Below are 26,730 nucleotides of genomic sequence, written 5' to 3' on the forward strand. Positions count from 1 at the left end.
TCGAGCTTGACCTGGATTCAAGGGGAGGGAGGGAAACCCACTTTCCTCCATGCACACCACCCAGAACCTGCCACCCCAGCCATACCCATCTTCTGTCTGTCCCACCCAGCCCAGCCTGGGAGAGGCACAGTTATGTACTCGATGGGGGAGGCTCCCAGGACCATGGCCATGGGTCATGGCTTTGAAATGACCAGGTGGCATATCCTGGTAAGTGTTCCTGCAGGTGGTCCAAAAGGGGCCTTGGCTGGAGTAGTTTTTCTCACTTTCTTCCTGAACTCTGTACTTAATGATAATCACACTTGAACACTCACTTCTGAAATAATCTTATTTCCACACTTCACTGGCCTCCTTTTGGAGGCCTGGCTCAGAGAAGGTGGGCAGATTTTTCTTTCAGTCATGAGCAAACCTACTGTGGAGACAGATGAGAATTAAGTATTTGGGCCCAGCCACCTGGCCTGGCATTGCTTGCATTCCCCTCATTACTGTTTTTCTGTCTTTTAGATCCAAGCAAGTTCTGACCTGCTCTTATAGAAATAATGTAAGGTCTGTATGCATCTTGTTAGGGCCACTGGGACAGCCATGATTTTCAGAAGCCATATCCCATTGAGATATTTAGGTGGCTCTATGACACCTTAGCTGGAGAAAGAACTTGAGCATCTCAAAGGCCTCGGGTTCAAATGTCGGTTCTCTCAGTTGGCTTAGGTCAGTGAGTTATCTTCTTAGAGCTTCAGTTTTCTTATCTATTAAATGGGGATCGTCGAACAGGTTGTTGTATTGATGATTACGGAGGACAGAGCCTGGAAGTTGGCAAGGTGAGTTAAATAATTGGTAGCTGCTTTGTTCCAAATCCTAAAATCCCTGGAACCCATTCCTTAAGATGAGAAACTTCACTGTCCCAGGCAGGGAGTCTCTCTCCTGAAACTCAGGCCCACAGATCACAAGGCTGTTTGGCTTGTACGACCCAATTAATAGCCCTCTATCCTGTGGGCCTCTTTGGACACCTAAGCTTTTGCCCCACCTGTGAGGACAAAGGCTCCCCACTTTCCTGATGAGAAAAAAGGTGCATCAAAAGGAAGCAGCCCAACTGGTTGCTGAGCTGTAGAAAATTATTAAACTGGGGGAGAAAAAAACGCTTCTTTAAAAAATGAGGTTAGGTATGAATGTGCAGGGTGTGGCCCCGTATAATTAGCGGCTCTGCTGGGAAGGCTGCCTAGTGTCAGGCTCGCGCCGGCTGTCCCTCCCCTCTGCGCCGCCTCCTCCCTGCGCCCACAGGTGTGTCCCAGGCCGGCAGCTGCCTGTCCCACTCCTAGCTCAGACGGCCACCAGAGAGGTCACCACCCTGCAGCCCAGGGAGCCGAGACAGCCAGCCCAGTGCCTGCCATGGAAGCCGCAGATGCCCCCCAGAGCAACGGGGCTGGCCCTGAAGCCAGGGAAGCTGGTAGCCCTCCAGGCCCCGCAAGCAGCCTGGAGAACGGGGCCAAGGCTGACGGCAGAGAGGCCCAGGCCACCAACGGGCATGCTGGGGAGGTAGCTGAGGGCAAGAGCCTGGGCGGCGGCGCGAAACTGGCTGAGGGGAAGAGCTCCCTGTTCCTGGGGGGCGACTGGCGGCGGCCCATCATCCAGTTTGTGGAGTCCGTGGACGACAAGGGCCCCAACTACTTCAGCATGGACTCCGGGGAAGGCAGGAGGTCCCCCTACGCCGGCCTCCAGCTGGGGGCTGCCAAGAAGCCACCCGTCACCTTTGCGGAGAAGGGGGAGCTGCGCAAGACCGTCTTCTCGGAGCCCCGGAGGCCCGCCGCGCCCTTGCCCGCGCCCGCTCCGGAGCCCGGCGACAGCCGCAGGGCCAGCTACCCCCGGGCGGACCTGGGCCCCCTCCTGCGGGCCAGGCCAGGCTCTGAGGAGGTCCTGTGCGACTCCTGCATCGGCAACAAGCAGAAGGCTGTCAAGTCCTGCCTGGTGTGCCAGGCCTCCTTCTGCGAGCTGCACCTCAAGCCCCACCTGGAGGGCGCTGCCTTCCGTGATCACCAGCTGCTGGAGCCCATCGGGGACTTCGAGGCCCGCAAGTGCCCCCTGCATGGCAAGACGATGGAGCTCTTCTGCCAGACGGACCAGACCTGCATCTGCTACCTTTGCATGTTCCAGGAGCACAAGAATCACAGCACCGTGACCGTGGAGGAGGCCAAGGCGGAGAAGGAGGTAACTTACGGGGCCTCTGCAGGCCCCCAGGCCTTCCCGCCCTCACGGGTGTCGCCCCACCTGATCTCCACTGGGGGTTTCTAAGATTTGGGGCTTAAATCTCCTCTGTCTCTGACTCTCCTTTGCCCCTGCACACCTCCAGGCTGGGGGTCAGAAGCAGCTCCCCAATCCTACAAGGCCTCAGGAGATGAGCAAATAGAGGCTCAGAAAAGACTGGGAGCTTTGCAGGGATCTGGGGATAAATTCAAGTCAGATCAGAGAATCAGCTGGGCTCTGTGACTGGGCTGTTTCTTCTTTTTTTATTTAAGGGAGAGAGAATTCTTAAATTCTCTCTAAGCAGGACTGGCCCCTGGGGAATGGGTCATGGGTGAGGAGGGAATTTGGACCTTTAAATGTCCTTTATTTCTGGCTTTAGAGTTTACATTTGCAGACGGTGACTTCTTGGTGCTCTGCCTGATCCCCTCAGCCCATCTCTTGCCTCCCTCGCTGGCCTCCCTTACTTCCTCCCAGTTGGGCCTGTGCGCCCTGTGTGGTTGCATGTGTAACGTGCCCGTGCCTATAGGTGGACTGGTAGTAAGGGTTGGCGTCTGTGTGTGGGTAGGTATCCATACATGTGTGCATGTTTTATGTGCATGCGGGTGCCTGTGTGCATACGTGGGTGTTTGCATACATTGGTGTATGTGATGTGTGCATGTGTTTGCATGAGTTCCGCTTGTGATTGCACCTGTGCTTCTATGGGCAGAGCAGAGGCGTGTGAGGCTTGTGAGTGTGTAAACTTAGAGAAGGTTCTCTGGTTTAAGGCTCAGCTTCAGCAGGGGCTCCTTGCCCCGCAGATGCTGGGCCTGCTCTGCAGCAGCCACACAGCTTCCTGCCATGGGCGCCTCCTGCTGGGGGCACCTCCTGGTGGTCACAGCAGGGGCTGGCTCTCCTCAGAGCTCCTTCACCCCTTAGGACCCCTCCATGCCCAGCCTTCCTGGCCAGCTTGACTACTCTCTCCCCACACCCCTTGCCCATACCCCTGGGCAGGGAGGGACACACGAGATGGGAAATCCTCAAAGATGCTTTCCAGAAGCCTCATTTGGCCCAGGAAGAAAGTGTTCCCAGTCCCCCCTACTTTCCCACCCCAGCCTGACTTCAAGCTTCACATGGGAGACAGAGATGGGACAGGGCCATGGAACCCATCTTCAGGCTCTTACTTGGGAAATAGAACAGAATAAGGGGCTTCATCTTCATCCAGGGCAACCAAAATATTGCACAACCTCTGACTGGGGTTAGGAGACCTGACTGAGTTCTGTTCTGGTTTTGACTCTAATCAGCTGTGGCCGGCTCCCTTCCACTCTCTCAGTCTTGGTTTTCCTATATGTGAAACCAAGGGCTTGGACTAGATTGGTTTTCAAATTACCCCATGGAGTCCTAGGAGTGTTGAAAATGTCTTCAGGCCTTGGGACAAGGAGGGAGGAAGGTGCTGCCAAGAAGCCAAGGCTCCAGGCTCCCCCCACATCTACTACACGCAGCACACACTCTTATTGATCAGTTTTATATGCAGGGCTTGGCCCTAAATCTCATCTGAAACAAAGGTGTCACCACTGAAGAAAAGCCCTGGCGCCCTGAGGACAGAATGGTCCCAGGCAGCTCTCCCTGGAAGCACCAGGAGCTCAGAGTTCACGTTCTGGTCCTGGGGCCTCTGGAGCACTCAGAGGTGCAGTCTTGGTCCTGGAGGGCTCACGGTGTAGGTCAGGAGGCAGAGCTCAAACACACCAACAAGTCTGGGGAGCATCTGCCCAGCTACACAGCAGCTGCTGTAGGTGAACATCAAGTTACAGATCACAGAGTGAGTGCCAATCTCGTCCTCTCCTCTTCTCCTTGCAGGTGAGGAACAGGCCAGAGAAAGGAGGGGGTCTGTCCAAGCCTGTAGAGTTTGGGGAACAATCCCCATAAGTTCTCTTCCAGGATTTGAAAGCAACTTAGAAGAAAAGCTTTGCGGGGGTAGGATTCAGGCTACGTGTGCTTCATGGGAGCTTCAGGGAAAATGTCTAATCCCCTGAAGTGACTTTGATGGTGTGAGCTTCATGTAGCGTGTGTGCAGTCAAGTCATGTGTGTGTGTGGTGTGCCAGCAGGCATAGGGTAGGCAGGAAGGCATGCTGGCCACCAGCCAGGAGACTGAGGGGGAGCAGAGCAGCTTGTCTAGGCCTGACTCTGCTGAAACCTCAGACGGGGGGGACATTGGCACAGAGTGGAGTTAATGAATCAAAATGAAGCACATCAATCCTGGCATCTTTCGGAAGCATCCCCTTCGGACCCAAACACCAGCCCCCACACAGCTTTTTACAAGGACTCTGCCCAGAACCTGTTATACAGGCTGGCTGGTGAAAGCCCAGGTGAGGTCATCTCAGACTGATCTTGGCTAGCCCCAGGAGGCTGTAGACAGCACAGCTGTGGGCGTTCACAGGCTGGGCCTCAGCTCTATCCACAGACTCCGAGCAGAGGCAGTGCTGGGCAGGCACACTTGGTATGGCAACATGACAGTCCTGGGGGACCAGAGTCAGAATGCTTTCAGTTCCACTCTAAATGTCATAGGGGGTCACACAGATACCCACCACCTCTGCCTCTGGACACTCCCAGGCTAGGTGGGGCTGATGGGATTACAGTGTGCATGTGCATCTTTCCTGTGTCTCAATGCCCTTCCTTCTGTCTATCCCAAGTCCCACTGGCTCTGGGACAGCCTACCTGGCTTCTGCACCCACCTGTTTTGGGCCCGGTGGGGCTCTGGGTTGGCAGCACAGTGGGCTTGTGCAGAGGAGCACTCAGCTGGCGTCACTCTGGAGGCATGAGCTCCAAGGTCCTCAGTGCAGACCAGACTCCGCATCTCAGGGCCTCAGCACCTTGGCCACTCTTCCAACTCAGTCATTCGGCTCAGTTTGTTTCCCTCACCATGCCTCATAGCTTTGCTTCTCACCTCATTGCCCAATTCTTATGTGAAGGCTGAGCTGCCAGGCTGCTAGGCATGGGCAGTCACAGGTCTCAGCCGGGAACACTGAGGTGGAGGCGAGAGCTCTCTGGGTAGGTAATGGTGACTGGGCTTCAGGAAGAGAAGCCAGGCTCAAGGCCTGGGGCGTGATGGAGGGGCTGGGACCACTGTCCAGGAGATCTTGGGGGAACTCCTGCTCTGGGACAGGGTGGGTAAGAAAAGGAGGTAGGGTAATCTCTGTGGGTGCTGAGGGGGAAACTACAAAATAAAAGAGGTTTAGAGACAGGAGGCAGGGAGGAAAGTAACAGGCAAAAGGGCAGGGACACACCAGTCTTTATGGAGCACATCTACGTGCCAGGCACCGGCCTTGGCACTTACATGGTTACTCCTGACAACAGTCCCACCTGGTGGGGGTTACTGCACTGATTTTATAGACAAAGAAATAGGCTTGCCTTGGCCAGTGTGGCTCAGTGGTAGAGCATCAGCACACACACCTAAGGGTCCTGTGTTCAATTCCTGGGCATGTGTGGGAATTGGTGTGTCCCTCTCACATCAATGTTTTTCCCTCTCTCTTTCCCCCTCCCTCTCTTCCACACTCTCTAAAAATCAATGGAAAATATATCCTCCAGTGAGGATCAACAAAACAAAACAAAAAAGAAATAGGCCCAGAGATGTCAAGAGACTTGCCCAGTGCTACAGTCCTGGGGAGTGGCAGTGCTGGGCCTGACCCCAGTGGGCTGCAGCCCAGGCTGCTTCCTCCCCACTTTAAGCTTTGTTTTTGTAGGACTGGTGGGCTCTCCTCGGAGTCGGGAGTCCAGTGGCTTCTAAATGCCGGCCTCTGACCTGAATTGCCTGAGGAGTCGTTAAGACAGATTCCTGGGCTTTGCCTCAAGAGGTTCTGAGTCAGGGGGTCAGAGCCTGGGGTCTTTATTTTTAAGATTCCCATAAGCATTCTAATATGTTGCCAGGCTGGGAATCAGGGATCTAGTTCAATTTTGCCAGGAGGAAACCAAGGCCCGGGGAAGTGGGGTGACTTGCTCAAGGACCAAAGCTGGTCATCTAGAGATGACCTGGGGGGTGTTTTTCCCACCCCACCTGCACCCTCCCCTGTCCTAACACTGAGGAAGCAGAGGGAAGGGTGAGCCCCAGTCAAGAAGACTAATGATGGGCCATTGACACGTGAGTGGAAATGGGGAGCTCTATCTAGCATTTCAGATTCTTATCCAGATAATTAACCATTTGTCTGACAGTTCAAATTTGGCAATTAACTGGTTCATTTGGCAAATGTCACAGCCAATGTCCCGTGTGGTTAATTTGGCCAGAGGAAGACTATGGCCTGATCTCCACTCTCCCTTCCCTGAGGGCAGTGTTCAGGTGTGCCTGCTCCTGGAGGCCCCATCCAGGCTGAGGTGCCACCAGCTGCTGTGCCACTCTGCTCTCAAGGGAACCTCTGCTCCCCAGGCTGGGAAGATTTCAAGGCCAGGTGGCCTCTGCAGGCCCATCCCAGGCATCAGAGCAAGAGGCAGCTGGAGGGTGTGGAAGGGGGAACGAAGGAGGCCTCGAGGGCAGGCCTGGGCAGGGCAGAGGAGGAAAGGGGTAGGAGGGAGTCGGGGGAGGGGTACGGGGAGCCCTGGGGAGAGGGGCCGCAGGCGGCTGGGACTTTGATCACCTACCGAGGGGCGAGGGAGGGAGGAGAGAGAAAGCCGGGCCTTGGCAACAGGAGGGGAGAAAAGGGCGGGCAGGAGAGAGCAGGGCCACCCCTGAGGCGCAGACGCCTGGTGGGCTGAGGTAGCAGGGGTGAGGGGAGACCACGCCCTCGAAGACGCGGACACTAGCCTAGAGGTTAAGAGGTCTCGCAATAGCCACCGGCCTGGCTCAGTGGTTGAGCATCGACCCATAAACCAGGAGATCACAGTTCGATTCTGTCCGGGCTCGATCCCCAGCAGGGAGCGTGCAGGAGGCAGCCGATCAATGGCTCTCATCATTGGTGTTTCTCTCTCGCTTTCCCTTTCCTTTCCTCTCTCTGAAATCAATAAAAACTTTTTTTTTAAGAGACCACAGGACGGACTCTGAGTGTTGTTGCCTCTTGGCTTTGCCACTTTCCAGCTGTGAGAACCCAGGCGAACTGCACCAGCTTTCTAGGCCTTGGTTTCTGCATCTTTAAAATGGAGACGACACCACTTGCCTTCATGACGGGCTTGCAGATTAAGGAAGGGAGAGATGCCTGGCATGCAGTAGGTGCTCAGTAATACATTTAGGGCCCCTTCTTCCCAGTGTCGCAGGAGAACCCAGTGTCTTTGGAGCCTCCTATGTTATACTGTTTTCCACATCCTGCCTTTCACAGAAGGGGTATTGACAAGAGGTAAACAGATCTGAATACATCTCCAGAGGTCTCACGAACCCTCCTCATCCCAGAGGTGTGAAAGGATCGTTCTAGCAGCAGTTTGCAGTAAGGGAGCAGTAAGGTCCCTTCCAAGGTCCCACTGTGTCCTGCGAGTCTGCCCTTCCAGGATGTGCTGGGAGCAAAGCCCTCCCAGCCCATGTCCAAAGAAACAGGACTAGTCCTACACAACGGATTCTCTGCCCACTGCTGCAGACCATATGTCCCTACCTTTGACTCTGCCCTCACATGGTTCTGGCCCCTCTCCTCCTCCCCTGGTCACTGGCAGACGCCTCTCCACCCCTCAGCTAGCTGCGCAGTCCTCCTGTCTCCCTTGTTCACAGATGGGCTCCCAGGGGCTGACTCCCTCTGCCCTTGGCCTAGGCTTTCTAAAAATTTTCTAAGCCTCATTGGATTCTCCTTCTCTGTGCTCAGTGCCTTTTTCCTTCCTCTTGGCCAGTGGATCCTGCTCATCTAGGTAAGACCTTTCCTTCACCTGCAGGCTCATCCCCCATCACTCCCAGGAGGCCCCCCGAGCACCTCTGCTTACTCCAGACACTGGACTCCGGGCCTTTACCTTCTCTGGTCAAATCTCCCACTCACAGGTGGTTAGTCCACCCTCACCCCCCTTTCCTACCTCCACTCTGGTTTCCCCAATACCCTCCAAGCTTCAATTATCCACGATGAGAGCCTCTATTTTGCATCTTTCATCTAGTCTTGACCTCCCCGGCCTTTCTGTGCACACTTCACTATGTATCCTGTGTACACACTATAGCCGGACCCCAAACAACGATACACACTGTGCTCACCACTAAATGAGATTTGAGCTGCTCTCACTGGCCCACTCTCCTCTCTTGCCTGTGCCCTGCTGGCTTGCCTGGCACTCTGCACTCACCCGCCAAGCCTGGTCCATGGAAGGTGCCGCAGTAGTGACACCGCGACCACCAGCCAGCTCTTTCTCTGTGCCAAGCACCTTCTGAAAGCTTCACTTTCCTGGTCCCAGCTAATCCAATGACCTCCCTGAGAGGCAGGTGGAGTGAATGAGGCACAGAGAATCGCGGAGGCCACCTGCCTGGAGGAGATGGTGACAGGATGGTGATTAGATTCCCTGTCCTGTGCTCTGGGCGGGCTCCTGGATCCCCCACTCATTTTGTTGAAGGGCTATCCTTCCCTTACCCCCCAGGCGCGAGGGGGAGTGTGCACTGCATGCGCTTTTACCCTCCGCTTTCCTCTCTGTCAGACCTTCTTTGGGGGATGGTAGGTGGGGGGAGAAACTCAAGTGCTGGTTCTTCCATTCCGCAGCCAGGTGAGGAAGTCACAGCTGCAGCGGGGGAGGCCTCAGCTGTCCCATCAAACTGAGGCCAAGCAAGAGATCTCTAGGGGTGGAGAGGCTGGGACAGACCCACTGTCCAGCCTCTGGTCCCTTCCTCACAGCTCAGAGCTACCTTTCAGGCCCAGACTTCTTGGGGCCTCACAGGCCACTGGCTCTGCCAGCCTCTGTTCTGGGCCCCCGAGCTCCGCGTGCTCAGAGCGTGGGAGGGCTGGGCCTCTGCTGCCCACTGTGGGCTCTGTCTCCCACTGCGGAGCCTGCTGGCAGCTGGCCTCTCCTCCGCCCTTCCCCAGGGACCAGGCCAACCCCGCCCCCCTTTGTTCTCTTCTCCCAATGCCCATTTTCTACCGCTGGTGACACCGCTTTCCGTGGTGTGGGGTTCCTGGCCCATTGCTGGTAGGTGGTGAGGGCGATGCTTTCTGAGAAGAACCTAGTCTCCTGGCTGGAAAGCCCAGAAGTGTGGGTGGGGCAGGGGAGGGGAAGCAGGGGCTCCTGTTGGGGGCTCTGCAGCCCCTGCCCCAGCTCGTGCCCACCTTCTCCACTCGCTCCACAGCTCTCCGGGCACCTTTCCCAGACAATCCAGGGCCACTCTCTCCACCATCAAGCCACTTCCCTGGGTGTCTGCAGCAGCTCCCCAGCAGCACCCGCCAGGCTAGGTGAAGTGGTGAGAAGGTGTGACGTGTGGTGAGGTGTGTGCCCAGCTGCCCAGCACCCCTTGCCAACCGAGCTTTCGTTCCTGGTTGTGGCTTCCTCAGCCTGACTTTTGTGGGTTCCTAGCAGAGATGGCTGGTGAAAGGACTGGGCTCTGCATTTAAAGCCCCATGTAGCAGGGAGATCGGTCGCCCCAAGGCTCTCTCAGATGCCTGCTCTCTCTGCCTGCCAGGTGGAGACCACCCACCTGTCTTCCAAGCTGGAAGGTGCTTTGAGAGCATCAATGGGGAGCCCAGCAGAACCAAAGAGATACCCCTTTGTTTGCCTGAATTGGATTGGCCTTAACTCATGCCTCCCCGGCCTTCCTGTGTACACTTTGACTCTGTTGTAGCTGCTTTTCAGAGTAAGACATTTTTCCAAAGGGAAGGCAAGTATGGGTATGAGAGTTCATGCCCCAGCACATTCCTGACAATTCCTCTCCCCAACTCGCCCAGACCTCAACAGCCTGTGCTCTCCCCCTGGTCAGGGGTTCCTAGCCTGCCTGTCCTTCTCTCATCCACCCATCACTGCCTCATTCGCTAACTTCTTTCCTGCCCTGAATCAAGTTTCTGTCCTGTCCAAACTTCAGACTACATTCCCCCCTTTTTAAAATATATCTTTATCGATTTGAGAGAAAGGAAGGGAGAGAGAGAAACATCAATGATAAGAGAGTCATTGATTGACTGCCTCCTGCATGCCCCCGGCTGGGGATGGAGCCCGCCACCCGGGCATGTGCCCTGACCAGGAATCGAACCACAATCTCCTGGATCTTAGGCTGACGCTCAACCGCTGAGCCACGCCCGGCTGGGCTACATTCCCTTTTCCATAAACAGGTTTACAGCTGTGCCTGCCCAGACAGAGTCCCCGCCAGCAGCAAGCCTGGCTCCAACTTGCAATGCAGCCCTGTGTCATGCCATAGAAATGTTCCACACTGTTTCTGCCAGGGGACACTCCCTGGGCTGGGCTGGGCCGGGCTGGGCTGGGTCCCCTCCCTCCCCTTAGCAAGAAAGGGCAGGAGCTTTCGTCCCCCTTCCCAATGGCCCCAGGTAAGGAGTGGGAACTCGGTAAATGGGCCTCCCTCCTGCTCACAGTGGGTGGAAGGGCCTTGCAGAGGTTGAGCCTTGGAAATATGTGGCTGGGATGTCCAACCCCAGGGGTCCAAGTTTACAGTGAGATGGTGTTTTTGGGTCCTTGGCAACTGGCGTGGTGCCTGTCCTGTCTGAGGTCCCGACGAGTGCTTGTCGAATGAAGGACTGAATGGGAGAGTGAGCCCTGTCAAGCTTGCTCCCCGGATGGGCTCCCTGATTCTTCCCCTCCTTCCCCGATTTCTCCAACCCCGGTCTCTTCCCTGCAGACCGAGCTGTCACTGCAGAAGGAGCAGCTGCAGCTCAAGATCATTGAGATTGAGGATGAAGCTGAGAAGTGGCAGAAGGAGAAGGACCGCATCAAGGTAGGCGGCCCCTTCCTGGGGCCCTGCGTGAGGTCTCAGGCACACACTTAGATCCCACACTTGTCTTTTTCTGGGTTGTCCCACTCGCTTTGGCAGTCTTACCAATTCCTCTTCTAAGTCAGCCAGGCATCCAGGTGGGATCTCATTTTACGTCCCGCCAGGACATAAAGGCTCTAGGACAGCCTGCCTCCCAGGGTCCTCATTGTCTGCTCGGCACACCCGACACCCAGCCACTGAACACTCGCCATTTCCCCTTGACTTTGCCAGTGTGGCCAGGTGCATGTCTGCATGGCTTATCATTGCAAACCATGATCTGAAGTTATTGACCTATGACTCTGGCCACATAATCACACATCGGTTCACTTTCTGAGTGATGTTTGGTCCTGGTTGAGGTCTCGGTGAGCACCCTGACTTCTGAGCAGCAGAGTTGCCCAAGGGTAGGGTGACGGCGGGAGGGGCCACAGACAAGTAGGGAAAGGTGGGCTGTAAAACACCTGGTTATCTCTATCAAAAATGGCATTTCCCAAGGATTCCCTGAGTGGGATTCTTGGCCGCACCGGCTTTCTGGGCTGGAAAAGCCTGACTCTGTGTTGGAAACTAAAGGTACAAAGGGCATAATCCAAAAACGCGAGGAGGTTTCCACATTACCGACCCCCCTTCCCCTGTCCCCTCGCTCCGGACCTAGAGTTTCACCACCAACGAGAAGGCCATCTTGGAGCAGAGCTTCCGCGACCTGGTGCGGGACCTGGAGAAGCAGAAGGAGGAGGTGCGGGCCGGCCTGGAGCAGCGGGAGCAGGACGCTGTGGGCCAGGTGAAGGTGATTGTGGATGCCCTGGAGCAGAGGGCCAAGGTGCTGCACGAGGACAAGCAGACCCGGGAGCAGCTGCACAGCATCAGCGACTCGGTGCTGTTTCTACAGGTGGCAGCCCTCTCTCGGTCCTCGGTCCTCTTGCCCCTTTCTCAGCCCCTCACCCTGCACCCTTCCTCCCATGCATCTGTCGTTCACCCATCCACGCCCCACTCCCTCTCTCCATGCAATGTTTCTATCCAAGCCATTCCTGCCCAGTGCAGAGATGGCACACAAATGTCACCTGGCACCAACTCCAAGAGAGGCACTGAAGTGCTCCAGGCACAGCAGGAAGGGTTCTGTGGTTGATCAGTGGTGCCTGTGTGGCTAAGGGATGGTGGCAGATAAGGGTGCATATTTGTTCTCCTCTGTCTTGTCCGTTTGTCTATCTATCCTTCTGTCTGCTAGAGGGTTTTGGATACTGCTGTATGCCTCGTACTCTTATTGGGTGTCATGGTTTTTGTCCCCATGGTGCTGCATGTAACTGGGAAGATGAGACCTGCACAAGCAGAGAATAGTATACACACGTCTGATTAAGTGTCAGGACGTGGTTTGGGAGATGAGTGCCTGTGGAGGCTCTGAGAAGGACAAGCAGGCTGGAGTGACAGCCCCCACAGAGAAGGATCCCCAGAACTTCTAAAGACCCCAGAGATGAATGCCTTCTTTCCTTTCTTGGTAGGAATTTGGTGCATTGATGAGCAATTACTCCCTCCCCCCGCCCCTGCCCACCTATCACGTTCTGCTGGAGGGGGAGGGCCTAGGGCAGTCGCTCGGCAACTTCAAGGATGACCTCCTCAACGTGTGCATGCGTCACGTTGAGAAAATGTGCCAGGCAGACCTGAGCCGCAGCTTCATCGAAAGGAGCCACGTGGAGAACGGTAGGCCCCTTTGTCGGGTGGGGAGAGCCTGAGGCATGGGCATTTGTCTCTGGGTCAGTCCTCGCTGCCTGGTGTGGGCTGTCATTGTTCCCAGCCGCCCGTTGCACCTCAGGTGCTGGTAGTAGGATTCAGAGACTGTAGCCCCTCACTGAGCTTGCTGCCAACGTTAGGCAGCCTTTACAAGGGGCCTCCAGGGCAGGGGCATCTGGGCAGGCGGTGCCCAGGTGTCTCTTCTCTGTGGCCACCCATCAAACTCAGGGATTGGTCTCATTCAGATCTGCATCTGATTACCAGGCCCAATCCAGCAGCTGTGTGGATGCTGCCACTTGTAAGGGCCAGGTTCCAAGCTGGTGGCTTTGCAGACTCCAGTAGGTGTGACCTCAACTGCATTTGTGCTTGGAGAGAGAGCTTGCCTGCCAGCAGGACTTTGCTGAGTGGAGTTGAGCTCAGAGGCTCGTTCTGGCTTGGTGGGCCAGGCTGGGGACCGTGGAACACAGCATGGCTTGGTGACTCACCAGCTCTCCTGAAGTCAGCTTCCCTTCTGAGTCATGCTCCACCCAACAGAGGCTAGCTGAATAATCTCACAGAAAGCCTCTGAACCTGAGAAACTACCCTCTTGAGTCCTTTCCCACCAATCCCAGCCCTGCCCCTTTAGGTCCTGAAGCCTGGACACTTTCCCCAAAGCCCCACCCGCTGCCTAAGCCCAACACAAGCCTGATTAGTGAATTCTGGCTCCAAACACACCAAAGGAGGTGAGCCCTGTCTTTGGTCTCCAGGGGAAGCATAGGACTCATTGGGGATAAAAGTGTGCGAAAGTGCCAGGGTTCAGCAGGGCATCTGTATATCTTGGTGATGGTGACATCACACAGTGTCCCTGTGAAACTGGGGGACATTCAGTCACACCTGAGGACTGATAAGCTGTTGCAGCAAGACAAGCACTTGGCTTAAGCAGTAGTCGGGTCCTGAAATCCTCCTTCTAATGACAGTGATGACGATGCCAATGGTGAGGGTGAGGTGCTGGCTCTGTGTGAGCTCTCCACTCAGTGTCTTGTGTTCCCTGTGCGTTGTGTTGCATTCTACAGACCAGGAGGCTGAGGCTCAGAGAAGCAGCTTTTCAAAGGACACACAGCTAAACAGGGCAGCAGTTGGGTTTCACACTCTGCTACTCAGTCTCCCATCTCATCTCATCTCATCTCATCTGAGAAGTGCTGCTGATGGCCATGCAGACGGGTGGGGAGTGTGATGATTGCCGCCCCTGGGGTACAAACCTAGTGGAGGAGCCTCTCAGCTGAGGGTGGCCCTGACTGGGTCCAGGTGGCCTGTGAGGCTTCCAGTGCCCCCGCCTGCCATCCTCCCACTGCCCCTTTCTAGGCCACGACTGTGTTGGCTGTGGCCTCTGCAGGTGCGGCCCTGTGCCCTACACACTGTGCGTAGGAGGTGCTTCCAGGAGCAGGGATGGGCGCTTCTGACGTTAGCGGCCCATACCCGTGCCTGGGGCCCTGCGCCTCCACGTTGGTTTTGTTGCTGCTACATTGTTGTTGGGCATGTGTTTGGCTGTAGGAAGCAGGAGACCTTGGGGTGACCGTCCCCTCCTCTCTGAGGCCAGCCCGCCCACCAGGCCAGGGTCTTCTCATTCTACCGTCAAACGCCCGGGGGCTGCGGACACCAGGCCATCTTCTTCCTGGGTTTGGGAAAGGGAAGGAAGGGGCTGAGCCAACACCTAGGGGCACATTTATTTCTCAAGGAGTGCCTACTGTGTGCCAGGCCTGCTGGGCACAGGTGATGGAGCTGAAGGATGAGGGCCTGAGCCACCCATTCCTCCTCTTGCCCAGGACAGAGGTGGAGAGAGGGCAGTGGAAAAGCAGGAGATGGGGAAGCAGTGCGAGAAGGGAATGGGGAGGAGGGCGGCCGGGAAGGGAAGCACTGAGCCTGCACTTGTTTGGGTTTTGAGGTCTGATGGGGGTAGGGAGGGGAGGAGTCAGTGCTCATTCTGAGCAGCTCACTCCTCTCCACACACCTCTGCTCAACCCCTGGCCCTGGGGACCAACGCCAGGATATCGTTCCATCCCTGCGAGCTGCCAGCAGTGTCTGGGACAGAGCTAGGAGGTGGGGCTGGGCTCAAACCCACCTCTGTCACATTGGGCTAGGCCTTAGTTCCCTCAGCTAACGCATGGGGAAGGACTTTTGCAGCAGTGCAGGGGCTGACATACATACCAAATAAGAAATGGATACAGGAGCACCTTATAAACTGCAAGTGCTGTGCACATGACCTTACTTACAAGGTCTGTCCAAGGGAGGGTGGAGGCTCACCCAGAGCTCAGGAGCAGAGGGGATGCTGGGCAGGTTGTTGCTTCCTCTGAGGCCAGGGGCCCTGCCTCTCCCTGGGACAGGGGTGGCTGGGGGCTGACTCAGCAAAGCCCAGGGTGCCCCCAGGGGCCAGCTTCTCCTCCCCACAGCCCCTGCTGACCGACTTTGCTCCCCCGACCCAGGGGCCGACCATCGCTACATGAACAGCTACACCAACAGCTACGCGAGCGGGCACGAGTGGAGCACGCCCGACGCGATGAAGCGGTACTCCATGTACCTCACACCCAAGGGTAAGGAGGTGCCTTGCTGTCCTGTGGGAAGATGGGCAGGTCCCCCAGGTGAGGTGACTGCTCAGCTTGCCTGGGATGGTCCCAGCCCGCACCAGCAGTCCTGCCCTGAGCACTTACAGGGCCTCCTCCCTCTGAGAGCACCCTGGCTTAGGCGACATGCTCCGCAGGGGCTTCCTTCCCCTGGACACAGTCGCCCCCACCCTCCCTCTTCTCCAGCCCATACCCTTCCTTCGCCTTTCCAGCAGGTCTCCTGGCTGCTAGTGTCACCCACTCCCACCTGCCAGACCCAGCTGTGTCTGGCACCTGCTTAGGTTTTGTAGTCTTGTGAGAGGGTTGACCCCCCAGGGCAGAGACTGAGGGCTGCTCTCCTGTTTCCTCGCCACCCCCTCCCTGTGTGGGCAGGCACCATGCAGCCTGCCCTTGCCCTCGTCCTCGCCCTGCAGCCTTCCTGCAGGCCCTGGGGAGGCCCAGTCTGCAGGGGAGGCAGCCTGGGTGAGGTACAGACCAGTTCTGGCCTGTCTTTGCCCTGTGGTAGCCTGTCACATTCTTTGGCAGCAACAACAAACCCCAACAATGCCCTTTACATAAGGTGGGCGTACCTGGCCTCCAGCCTCAGACGGCGGGGGTGTGCAGGCTTGTGAGAGGAGGGGAGTCTGGAGAAGAATTCTGCATGGGGAGAGGGCGGAGAGGAGCCTGGAGAAGGCGCAGGGGCCTGGGAGAGGAAAGCCTCAGGGCTCAGCACTGACTCACACACCTGGGACACTGGCACAATGGGTGGGGCGTAGGGGCTTGGGAGGGATGAGCTCAGTGGACAGGAACCTCTGCTGCCCTGCCCAGTCTGAAAACAATACCTAGATTTCTGGTGGAGGCCTGGCTGGCAGCAGGCACCTGATCCCCCACCCCCACGTTCCTGGTGTGGGTCTGCCAGTCCTGCCCTCTGCCCTCTGCAAGTGCTGGCCTTCGGACTTAGTTCTGTGAGACCTACACTGAGCAGCCACCTCAGCAACCCTCGGGAGGCCCTCTCTCTTCTAGCTCAGTCCTCTGAGGACCATCCCCAGATGGGGCATCAAGCCCCCAGAGTTGTCCCTGCTTTGCTCCTGGTTCTGTGGGTGTTGAGGAGAGTGCAGCTCCATGCAGACTGGGAGGAAGGTGGATAGTGATGAGGGCTGGAGGGAAGAGCGGGGGCTCACCAGGATGCCACCCTGAGAACCTTGGACTGTCACTGCCCCTCAGTACCCCTGTCTGAGAAGAGAGGAGGTTGGCTCCAATGCCGGGAGGGCTTCCAGCTCTGCCACTGTGAGTCAGGCAGTGACATTTGTAGGCGGAAGAAACAGGCTCCTGCAGTGTCCCTGCCCCTGCACTGGGGGCAGGGAGGCGGAGGGAATTTGCCCTCCAGGAGGTCCCAGGCTCAAGGTAGAGGCAAAGGAAGGGCCAAGGAGAGTCAGCAAAACCAGGAAACAAGGCCACCAAGGGGCCGCCAGCTTGAGTCTGGGAACTTTGGGGCAGTGGGATTGGTCAGTAAGGCTTCCTAGGAGAGCTGAGCCTCCAGGAGCCCAGAGAGAGGGCACTGTGCTCAGCTCAGGGGTATGGCTGCACTGGCAGAGAGTGCTGGGGGGGGAATGAGGAGCTGCAGATGCAAAGGTCTAGAGAAAGGACTGGCCAGTGCTGGGCCAGGTGGGCTGAACTGGGAGGGCACTGGTCTGCTGGAGGAAGGAGCCCACAGAAGGACCCTGACATGCATGGGGTATGTGTTTCCTGGTCTATGAAGTGGGGGTATGTGTCCCCCCCACTCTGCCATCCTCTCAAGATTGATATAAGAGACCAAATTTGGGGGTGACAGGCACATCTGCAGTTAAGGCTCCTGTCCCTGGGGGGAAGCCACTGGGTCATGTCCATGTGCCAGCTCATCAAGGCCCTCCCTGGGCCAAGGGCCCAACGCCTGTGTCTGGTGCCTCATGGTCTCCATGGCCCTCCTTCCTCACAGGAGCCCACTGCCCAGACTCGGGGACTCAGTCACATGGGCCTGGCTGGGGAGAGTGACAGCATAGGCTCTGGTGACCCTCCGAACCCCAGGTGAGGTAGTGACATGCGTCAGTCTGTCCCGGACTGTCCAGGGTTATACCTGGTGCTCTTGGCATAATTATAAGCAGCACCCTTAGCTCTCAAAAGCATCCCGACTTGGGTGGTAAATTAAGTGATCACCTTATTCTAGACCCAAATGAGCTGTCACAGTGGTGGAATATGGGTCCTGGGACAGGCACTGGGAGCCCCTTCAAGTCAGAGGCCCCAGGCTTCCGACTGAGGCAGGCCCACCTTCTGCACTGATACCCACACCTCCTTTGCTTCACAGTGGGAACCAGGACGTCATACCAGCCAGTGTCCCCTGGCCGCCTCTCCAAGGAGATCAACCAGAAGAACTTCAATAATCTCTATGGCACCAAAGGTAGGGGGTGGCTCAGCTTCAGGTGGGCAGTGCCGTGTGGCAGGAGGAGGGAGCTGGGCCATGGGCAGGGGGCTGGGCTTCCCAGGGTGGGGTGAATGTGGGGATCTGGGGTGGTCTGTAAGCTCAGAGATGGATGGGGGGTCCTACTGAGCTTAAAGGGTGTGTGTACGTGTGCACGTGTGCGACACTGTTGATCGGTCTGCAGGAAAGGCAGAGGGCACTGCAGAAACCCCTGAGTCCAGGGGACCCTCTCCTTGAGGGAGGAGTGGGGAACTGGAGCCTGGGGCTAGGTGTGGAGATTCCTTTGGCAGGTACAGGGGTGAGGAGCCATTACTGACCTGTGTCCTTCCGCTTCACAAAGTTGTCTAGTGCTCAAGACAAACGAGTGTAGCTGTAGAGGGAAAAGGTGGCAGGACATGGAACGGGCCCACCCCTGGAAATCAGGGAGGTGTTACTGCCATGTGAGGCAAGTGAGGGACAAGCCCGAAGACTCAGAAGAGATGAAATGGGAGCGGAGACCTGTCTTCCCCAGCGAGAGCTGCCATGTGCAGTCTCTGCCCCGCGTACAGGGTTTCCATCATGCCCAGGGCAGGCCATGTGCTCAGTGAGCCCAGGCTCCGGGGGGCCCTGGTCCCACCCTGGGGGCTCCTTGGTGCTAACCAGCCATGTGCGGAGAGGGAGGAGACTGAGCCAGCTCCACCAGAGCCCCCACCTCGGACACAGAACTGGAAGGTCTGAAGAGGCAAAGAAGGGAGTGATGGGGGTACCCTTCAGTGAGGACAAGGCCTGGAGATCTGGAAGGTCAGGGGCACCCATGTGCAGGGCAATGCCAGGCCTGTGTCCAGGATTAGATTCACATTGTACCATCATATGCATGGCAGACTGATCTGTGTGAGGCAAAGCTGGGCCTGTCCTACTCACTGCTGCGGCCCCAGGCCCAGAAGAAGGGGCTTAGGAAACATTTGTTGAAAGGAGTGGACAAATGGGTGAGGGAATGAAAAGGCAGGCACAGGGGCCCTCAGAGCCTTGGGGGCATGTGCTCGCTGAGGTCCATGCTGCAGAGACTTCCTGGGGACCCTGTGGGAGGGGCTTCACCCTGGAGCAGGTGGGCAGCCCCAGCCGCCCCTGACTGTGGAGCCCCAACGTCAGCCCCAGCCCACCCTGCAGACGCCTGTGGGAGAAGCTGTTCAGGACTGGGGACTCTACATGAAGTGAGCTTCATAAGGCCTCCTGGGCCTGGTGGAGGGAAGGGCCCGAGAAAGGTGAAGCATCCATGGGACCCTGAGTGCCACCCCCCACTGCTCGAATGCCCTAGTGGTGACCTCACACCCTCCCCACTGCCTCCTTTCCTCAAGACCTAGGGACCTTGGTGAACAGAATTCCAGGGGTTGTATCAGCTGCCCTGTCCTCAAGTTCATCACGTGTTTATATTTATTTGTTCTCTTGCTCATTCATTCATCTGTCAACCATACAACAAACACCTCTGGGCACCAGACTCTGAGCCAGGCACAGGTGTGAGAGCCCCACGGAGCCCAGTGTGGGAGGCAATCGAGCATGCAGCTGCAGCCCAGGGCAGGCGTGTGGGTGAGGTGGGCGTGGGCTGAAGTACACACAGACTTGCGGAAATGACAGGGAAGCTGACACCTGAAGACCCAACACATGAAATTGCTAAGGGTGTGGGTGCATTTAGAATATCCTGGGCAGAAGACCTGGTCCATGCAAAAAGCCCAGGGCAAGAGAGAGTGTGCTGTGTGCAAGGGACTCAGAGGGGGCAGCCTGGCGGGCCGCTGAGCGATGGAGGGAGAGGAAAGAGGGGACGCAGGGAGTGGAGCCTGTGGCCAGGGTGGTGGCAGCAGCCCCCGAAAGGCTATGGGCCATGCTTTATTGGCTTTGGACCTTCATCTGAGAACAGTGCACCTTTAGGTAGGTCAGGGACATGGCAACATTTTATAGTTCGGAAGGACAGCTTCCCTGGCAAGAGGCGTTATCCTGCTTGCGACCCCGAGGGATGACGCCTGTCCTCTGCCTGGCCAGGTAACTACACGTCCCGGGTGTGGGAGTTCTCCTCCACTGTGCAGAGCCCCGACGACCTGCCCGCGGTCCAAGGCAGCTCCTCCTTCTCCCTGAAAGGTGAGCTCTGCAACCCTCGCCCATCTTTGCCTTTCCTGTCACCCACCAAGCCCCGCATCTGTCCCTGCCCCTTCACTCACAAGTTCCTCACCTTCAAGGGAACAGAGCCCTGACTGAGAGCTGGAGAGCTGCCACCATCCATGTCTTCACTGTCAAGGCCACAGCATTTTCAGAACCTGTGTAATCACACTGCTCCCTAGGGACACGCTGTGATAACTGGCCCCCATGTCAGGGAGATGGGGACATGCCACGCTCTCTACAACCCCTACCCCAGACATCCCCAGGGTGCTGTGGCCAGGCTGGCTCCCGGTGGTCCTACTGCAGAAAGCCTATCTAACTTTGCTCACTCAGTGACTCCAGCCTCAGCGGACTCCCTAGAGTCCTGCATCAACATTTCAAAGAGCCAGAGTCCAGTGAGCTCCTTGGGGAAAAGTGGCCCGAGGTGATCTCTAGGGCCTCCACGTCGGATTCTGTTCCCCAGAACTCTCAGACAAGGCTGAGGAGTCAATGCCTCCTGTCTCCTGGGGTTGAGCCATTTTGAGGGGGAGGCTTGAGCCAAACCCCAGCTCACATTTGGACCCAGGACCTCATGTCTCTTTGGAAATGTCCAGGTGACAGCCCCGGTGAGCTGTGTGGGATTAACCCAGCCTGTCTTCTGGCACCCAAGCTGTCTGGCCTGGAAGAAAAGACGGGCATCTGGGTGGGCTTAGGGAGGGGACGAGGCATTGCAGGGCAGACAGGCACCCAAGCAGCAGCCCCTGAAGGTGGCTTTATCACCCAGCTGTCCCTTCCCAGTGGGATCCCAGCCTATGCCTGGGGCAGAGAGTTTTGGAATGATCAGCAAGGTGCAGGAGAAGGGAATAGGATTCGGGGTCCCAGCCTACAGGAACCCCTGGGAAACTCTGGGATCTCCTGTGGCCACTCTGGCTCCTAACAGGCCCCTCCCTGCTCTATGGTCAAGCCCAAATCAAGGCCACCCAGCAGGTGTGATACGTTAGTGCTCCTCAGTGTCTCGCCATCAATCTGCAGAGCCTCTGCTGTGGGCTTTACCTTAGGAGAACCCCTCCTCAAATATGCCATGTCCTTCAGGAATAGCCCAGGGACATCTGCAGTCACTGTCATGCAGATCAGCTCACCAGACCCACTGGGAGTGGCCTTGGTGGGGTTCTGGGCAGGGCTGCATGGGTGCAAGGAGCACACCACCTGTGAGGACCACCCCCACCTATTCCCCCAGCTCTAGGGGATGCAGAGGACATGCTCTGAGTGCCCAGCTAGGGCTGGGCAAGGGCTGTGGAATGGCAGGGTGAGATGTGACTCCCCTTGGCCCCTCCTGAAACCAACACCCTGCTGCTAATGCCTTTCTCTCTCCCAGCAGGTGCTGGGAGATTCCCCTCTCAGTTCACCACCTTGGGACAGGCCACCACAGAGCTTCCCAAACCATTGGACACCAATGGGCTGTTTAAAAATAATTCTGGTACCTGTTAATTTCCCATCCCTCCCCTTTCTCCCCCCACTGGGGCAGGTGGAACAGCCTGTGGGGCCTCTCCTAGGGTATCCTGGCCCCTCCTCCCAGAGCTCTCTGGAAGAGAGGTGAATGCCCCATTGTCATCCTTGCTGCCCCTGCCCTTTACTTCTACCTGCTGCATAAGGCTGGCCTCCCAGACCCTCCACACAGCCCCATCCTTACCTCTCTTGTGGCTTGTGTGGTTGTCTTCCTGGGAATGGAGAAGTGAGACCTGAATTCCCTCCTGCTTAGGGTCAGTAGGAACCTCTCTTTCCAAGGCTGTCCCATCGCCAGTTACAGGAAGAGACCTGGGTTTTCTGCTTTGTTTCTGCCCCCTTGCCAAGTGACAAGCCAGGGAAGGGCCAGCTGGCTGGCATCCTGGCAGTGCTGCAGGTGTCTGCGTCTGACCAGCTTAAAGTTCCTAGAGCAGGCCAGGCCAGGGCTCTAGGTGGCCCCAGCCAGGGACAGATCCTGTTGATTGATTTATTTTTTTAAAACTTGTTTTGACCTTGGATCCCACACTTTTTTAAAAAAATCCTCACCTGAGGATATGTTTATTGATTTTTAGACAGAGGGGAAGAGAGAGAAAAAGAGAGACGTTGATCAGCTGCCTCCCGCATGTGCCCCAGCCAGGAATCGAACCTGCCACCCTTAGGTGCATGGGACAATGCTCCAATCAGCTGAGCCACCATCAGACCCTATTGATTTCTTGAGTTCCTCGGCATCAAGGTTGCAGCCTTTTCTTTCCAAGGCGCCACTCCTGTCCCCGCAGGTGGATGGCTGACACTGAGTGCTCTGCACAGTCCTGTGGACACAGACCTCCCTGGGGAGCCCCACCCTGCACCAGTGCCCAGTGCTCCAGGCCCCTGGGCCACAGCCACATGCAGATCACTGGCCCTTGCGGAGCCCATCCTCCTGCTCTGAAGTGGGGGAGAGGTAGCAGAACTGGGCAGGAGGAACGTGAGGGTGGGGTTTGGAGTCCAGCAAAACCTGGGTTCAAATCCTGTTGATTAGCTGTGCAGCTCGGGGCAAACTGCTGAGCTCACAGAAACAGTGTGGAGGCCCAGTGAGACATGTGCTAAGTCCCAGCACAGTGCTCGGCACGACCTGGATTTGGGGGTGACACTCCCCTGCTGCCTGGCCCAGCCCACCTCGCCTGCTCCTCCTCTTTCTGTCTGCCTTGGGCCACCTCCCTTTGTCCGGCCTCCCCAGATTTCCCATGGAGGGACCTGGGTGCTGCATGCCTCTTCAGGGTGGCAATACTTGGTAATGGGATGGATGGAGCTTGGTGATCACTTTGGGGATGGCAGCTACACCCTGGGGGCCCTGAGCACCTGCCATGCTTTCTCTGACCAGAGCCTCCTATCTCCTCAGGATATCCCTCCCTCATGAGGAGTCAGAATCCCAAGGTCCAGCCCCAGACTTGGAAATCCGGCAAGCAGAATCTGCTGGTGAGTGAGGAGTCACTCGGAGAGCCTGCCTGGGCACGGGCATGTCCAGATGGGGTGCTAAATGGGGCTCCCCAGGGACAACCAGCCATCACGTGCCCAGAGCCTACTGGAGGACGGTGACATCTCTGGGATGTGGGGCAGCAGGAGGAGGCAGCAGTGGCCTGAATACCTGCACACAGCAAAGGGCAGTAGAAACCCAGGGCTAACAGGCAGGGGGCCTGGGTCAGCATGTCCTTCTGAGCCTCAGTTTTCTAACCTATAAAATGGGCAGCCCTGGTTTTTTATTTGGCAGATGGTAGCAGGGCACCTATGCTTGTTGAATGGTGGCTTGGTTGCTGCCAGCCCTGGGAGTGGGAAATGCTCAGTCCAGGACAGGCATCCTAGAGACGAGCCCCATATCCTCGGGGGCAGTGCAGGGGTGAGGGGTGGTAGTGTGCTGAGGCAGAGTCTACAAAGTGAGGAATAGATGTATTTGGGTTTTGGTAGCCAATGACGCTGAGCCAGGGCCACTGCGGAGCCAGAAGCATAGCCGGGAAGTTCAGCCTCCTGCTGCCTAAGGGCTCCTCCGGGGCTCTGCTTCCTCATGTTTATAATGTGGTGCCAAGAGGGGTTGTCCTAGCACCTGGTTGTCCTGCCACTGCGGACCCTGCCTGGCCCCAGCGGCAGGGCTGCCTTCACCGCTGGGCCTCCACCTCCGCGAAGGCTTCTCTCACGAAGGCCAGGCCAGGCCTGCTGACGGAGGCCAGCCAGCTGCCCCGGGATGTGGGCGGCGTCCGCTGCGGACCAGGCTCCAACCCCTGCCTTTGCGTTTGGAGCTGAGCCCAGGGAGGGCTTTGATCTGGGCCATAAGGAGTGACTGAGGCTGGTTCGGTCGGAGATCTTCAACTTTCTGGCAACTGAAACCACGTGAATGTGTATGTGATTTAGAACTGGGCCCAGGGTCACTGCAGCAGCAGGACTGCAAAAAGAAGGCATTTGGAGAAAATAGCAGCTTTCTGTTGCTGGGCTGCCCCCATACTCTCCCACATCCCAGAGCCTGCATCTCATGGAGAAGACTCGGCACTGCCTGAGATACCTGGTACAGCAGGGCTCTGGTGTCTGCAGCTGGGGGAAGAGAGGCAGATAGTAACATGCCAAGAGGCCAGTGGGAGTCAGTCTGCCTGGGGTCTGACCCAATCCTCTCACCAACTTGCTATGTGACCCCATGTGCCTCAGTTTCCCCATCTGTAACACGAGTCAGAAGGCTGGGATAATTTCACAGCTCTTCCCACATCTCTCATACTGTGACTGTGAACCAGGGAGGGAACAGGGATGGGTGGGGCAGAGGGAGAGCACCCTGCCAGATGCCATGGGGCTCTCTGTTTCTGCCCAACCACCACTCAGACTCCTAAAAAGACAGCACTGTTCAGTGACTTGCAATCCGTTTTATTGACCTGGCATTCCTGAGAAAGACTGTGGCTTTTGCCAGCCAGTTCTGTTCCCTTTGCTTTATTAAATGCTTTGGGGTCCAGGCTGGTACCTGGGGTCAGGGGACCTGGTTCAGACTCTGCCACTAAGTAGCTGTGTGACTTTGCCTGTGTTATTCCTGCCCTGGGCCTCCCTTTCTTCCTGTGTTTATTAGGTAATGCCACTAAGGTCTAAGCTAAGGACACAGCCCTGCTTTCCACAGGCCCCCAGCCCTGCTGTGGACCAGACATAGGCAAGAGCTACTAGTAGATACAAGTTTCTAGGCCAGCAAGGCCAGGGACAAGGGCTGGCACCCTTGGTGTCTCCTGCATCAGGATCAGTGGGGTGTTTGCTGGCTCAGTCTCTGACCCCACTTAGGGACAAAGCCACTCCTGGGGACTCTCTGGGGCCCACAGTGCTTGCTTGGGCCGTCAGCAGCTAACTCGGGCTTTTCCATCCCAGCCTGGAGGGCAGCTTCTCAGGGCTGTGGCGCAGTGCCTGGGAGAGAGGGGAGTGCTGATCTGTGAGACTGCTGTAGAATGTAACACGGAGCTGGCAGGAGAGTTGCCACTCGCTCTGCCCTGAGAGGCACTCCCTGAATCCTGATGAGGAGCCAGGATGAGGGAGGAGGAAGGGCTGAGAGGAGGCCCATGGTTTGTGTTGGGCAGGACAGCTGCATTCCTTCTCTTCACCCCTCTGTCAGGGAGATTTATACAAGAGAGCAGAAGCAAATGCTTGAAGACCTTGAGACCCAGAAGCTGTTTGGAGAAATGCGTGGGGACGGTGGGTAGACTCTGGAACCCAACCTCTGGGCCTGGAGTCCAGGCTCCTCTGCTTACCAGCTGAGTGGCCTCGGGCAAGTTGCTTGGCCTCTCTGGGCCTTGGTCTGTTCATCTATAAAGTGGGTATAATAGCAGTAACCCACTTAATTAGGTGGTTGTAGAGTCCACCTGCATGAGCAGCGCTGCGTAGGAGAAGGTGCTGTGTGAGTGGGAGCTGATGGTGCTGGCAGGGCCTTCCTGGGTCTCGGAGAGAAACTTTGATGAGGGGGCTGAGGCTCAAGCTGACCAACCAAATGACAGAAACAAACTCTAATTAGGATTTGGACCTGGAGGCTCTGATAACATTAGGGCCCAATCCTGATCACAGGGTAGATAAAGCTGGCAGGTTAGGCCACAGGCCTGTAGAATTGTTGGGGTTCAGACCACTGCTGCTTCCCGGAGGAGGTTAGGGTAGGGTGGGTCTAGCTAGTAAGCTCCACTGCCCTCCCTAACTCCTCTTGTTCCCTACAGTCTCACTACCGGCCATTCTACGTCAACAAAGGCAGTGGGATTGGGTCCAACGAGGCCCCGTGAGTCCCAGGCAGGCGGGAATGAGGCGGTGCTGTCCCTGCCCTCCCAGCTGACCCTGCTGCTCTTGCTACTGTTCTCATCTGCGTTGGAGGAAGACTGGTCCTGTGCCTGCTGTCCCCCAGCCCTCTGCAGCCTCTCAGGGCTGCCCTGGCCTCGCCCCACCTTCCCCATTAGCCACTCCATCCAGGCCACTCTCCTGTGAGAAGCTTCTAATGGTCACTATCTCTGCTGTGCTCAGAAGCCAAGCATTACAGGGGTGGGAGACCAAGGGCTTCTCTCCCCCAACCCACTACCTTTCTCTTCAGTGGGACCACTGGGGCTAGCAAGGGATGCCCACCTCTCTTGCCCACGTCCTTGCTGTCTTCAGGCCTGTTGGCCATTTCTCTCCAAGGACCCTTAGCCCGTGCTGCAGTCAGTAGGTGCCCGGCCACGACAGCTGCTCATTTCCCATCTTCATGAGCCCATAAGGGAGCCTGGCTGTTTGTGCTCTGCCCTGGGCTGCCTACCAATGCCCAGCCTGCAGCCCACGGCCTCCACAGGGAAGCTTCCCAGTGTCTTGGAAGCATCCTTCCCAGTCTTGGGTCTCACCACATCCACCGAATCCGCAGCCCCTGAGGACTGCCCTCCTGCTGGCGGGTGCCTTAGCAAAACGTCACTTCCTCTCCCTGCTGAGATGAGAAGTTCCCGTGGCACCAGTGAAAGTCCTACTGGTCCAGCTGCCCTGAGGGAAATATCACTTACCTATAGCATCTCACTCGTTTTATGATTTTGAATTCCCCTGAAAGTGAGCATGGCAGTGAGAGTGTGGCTGGGCTGGTAACCACAGTGCTATTTAATGAGGTGCCTTTTGCACTGCCCCACCTCCACCCCTGCCCAGCACAGCCCCCCTCTGCCTGCCCTCTGTAGCGTGTTGTCATGGGGCTCAGGGCCTGGAGAGGAGACCACGCCAGGAGCAGCAAGGTGGGGCATTCTTCTCAGCCCCTCCAGGCCATGGGGCTGTGAGAGCTGGGCCTCCATGCAGGGGAGGGAGAGGGAGGTTCTCCTCAGCTCCCCAATAAACCGCCGAT

At 57.0% G+C, this 26,730-nt stretch overlaps 1 protein-coding gene across 3 annotated transcripts; it reads left to right on the forward strand.

Moving 5' to 3' along the window:
• The first annotated feature begins 1,354 nt into the window (after positions 1–1,354).
• On the forward strand, positions 1,355–26,730 carry TRIM29 (tripartite motif containing 29). 3 transcript variants are annotated; one of them, XM_016207658.2, is made up of 10 exons: positions 1,355–2,196; positions 10,920–11,015; positions 11,701–11,934; positions 12,542–12,740; positions 15,230–15,337; positions 17,688–17,780; positions 19,815–19,910; positions 21,283–21,384; positions 22,789–22,865; positions 25,604–26,730. In XM_016207658.2, the coding sequence occupies exons 1-10, from the start codon at positions 1,381–1,383 to the stop codon at positions 25,664–25,666; spliced, it is 1,884 nt and encodes a 627-aa protein (XP_016063144.2). In that variant the 5' UTR covers positions 1,355–1,380; the 3' UTR covers positions 25,667–26,730. The 3 variants fall into 3 exon arrangements, with proteins under 3 accessions (XP_016063144.2, XP_016063145.2, XP_016063146.2); XM_016207659.2 differs by having other exon boundaries at positions 21,286–21,384; XM_016207660.2 differs by lacking the exon at positions 21,283–21,384.

This window comes from Miniopterus natalensis, chromosome 11 (genome assembly GCF_054644295.1).
Source record: "Miniopterus natalensis isolate mMinNat1 chromosome 11, mMinNat1.hap1, whole genome shotgun sequence".
Lineage (NCBI taxonomy): Eukaryota > Metazoa > Chordata > Mammalia > Chiroptera > Miniopteridae > Miniopterus > Miniopterus natalensis.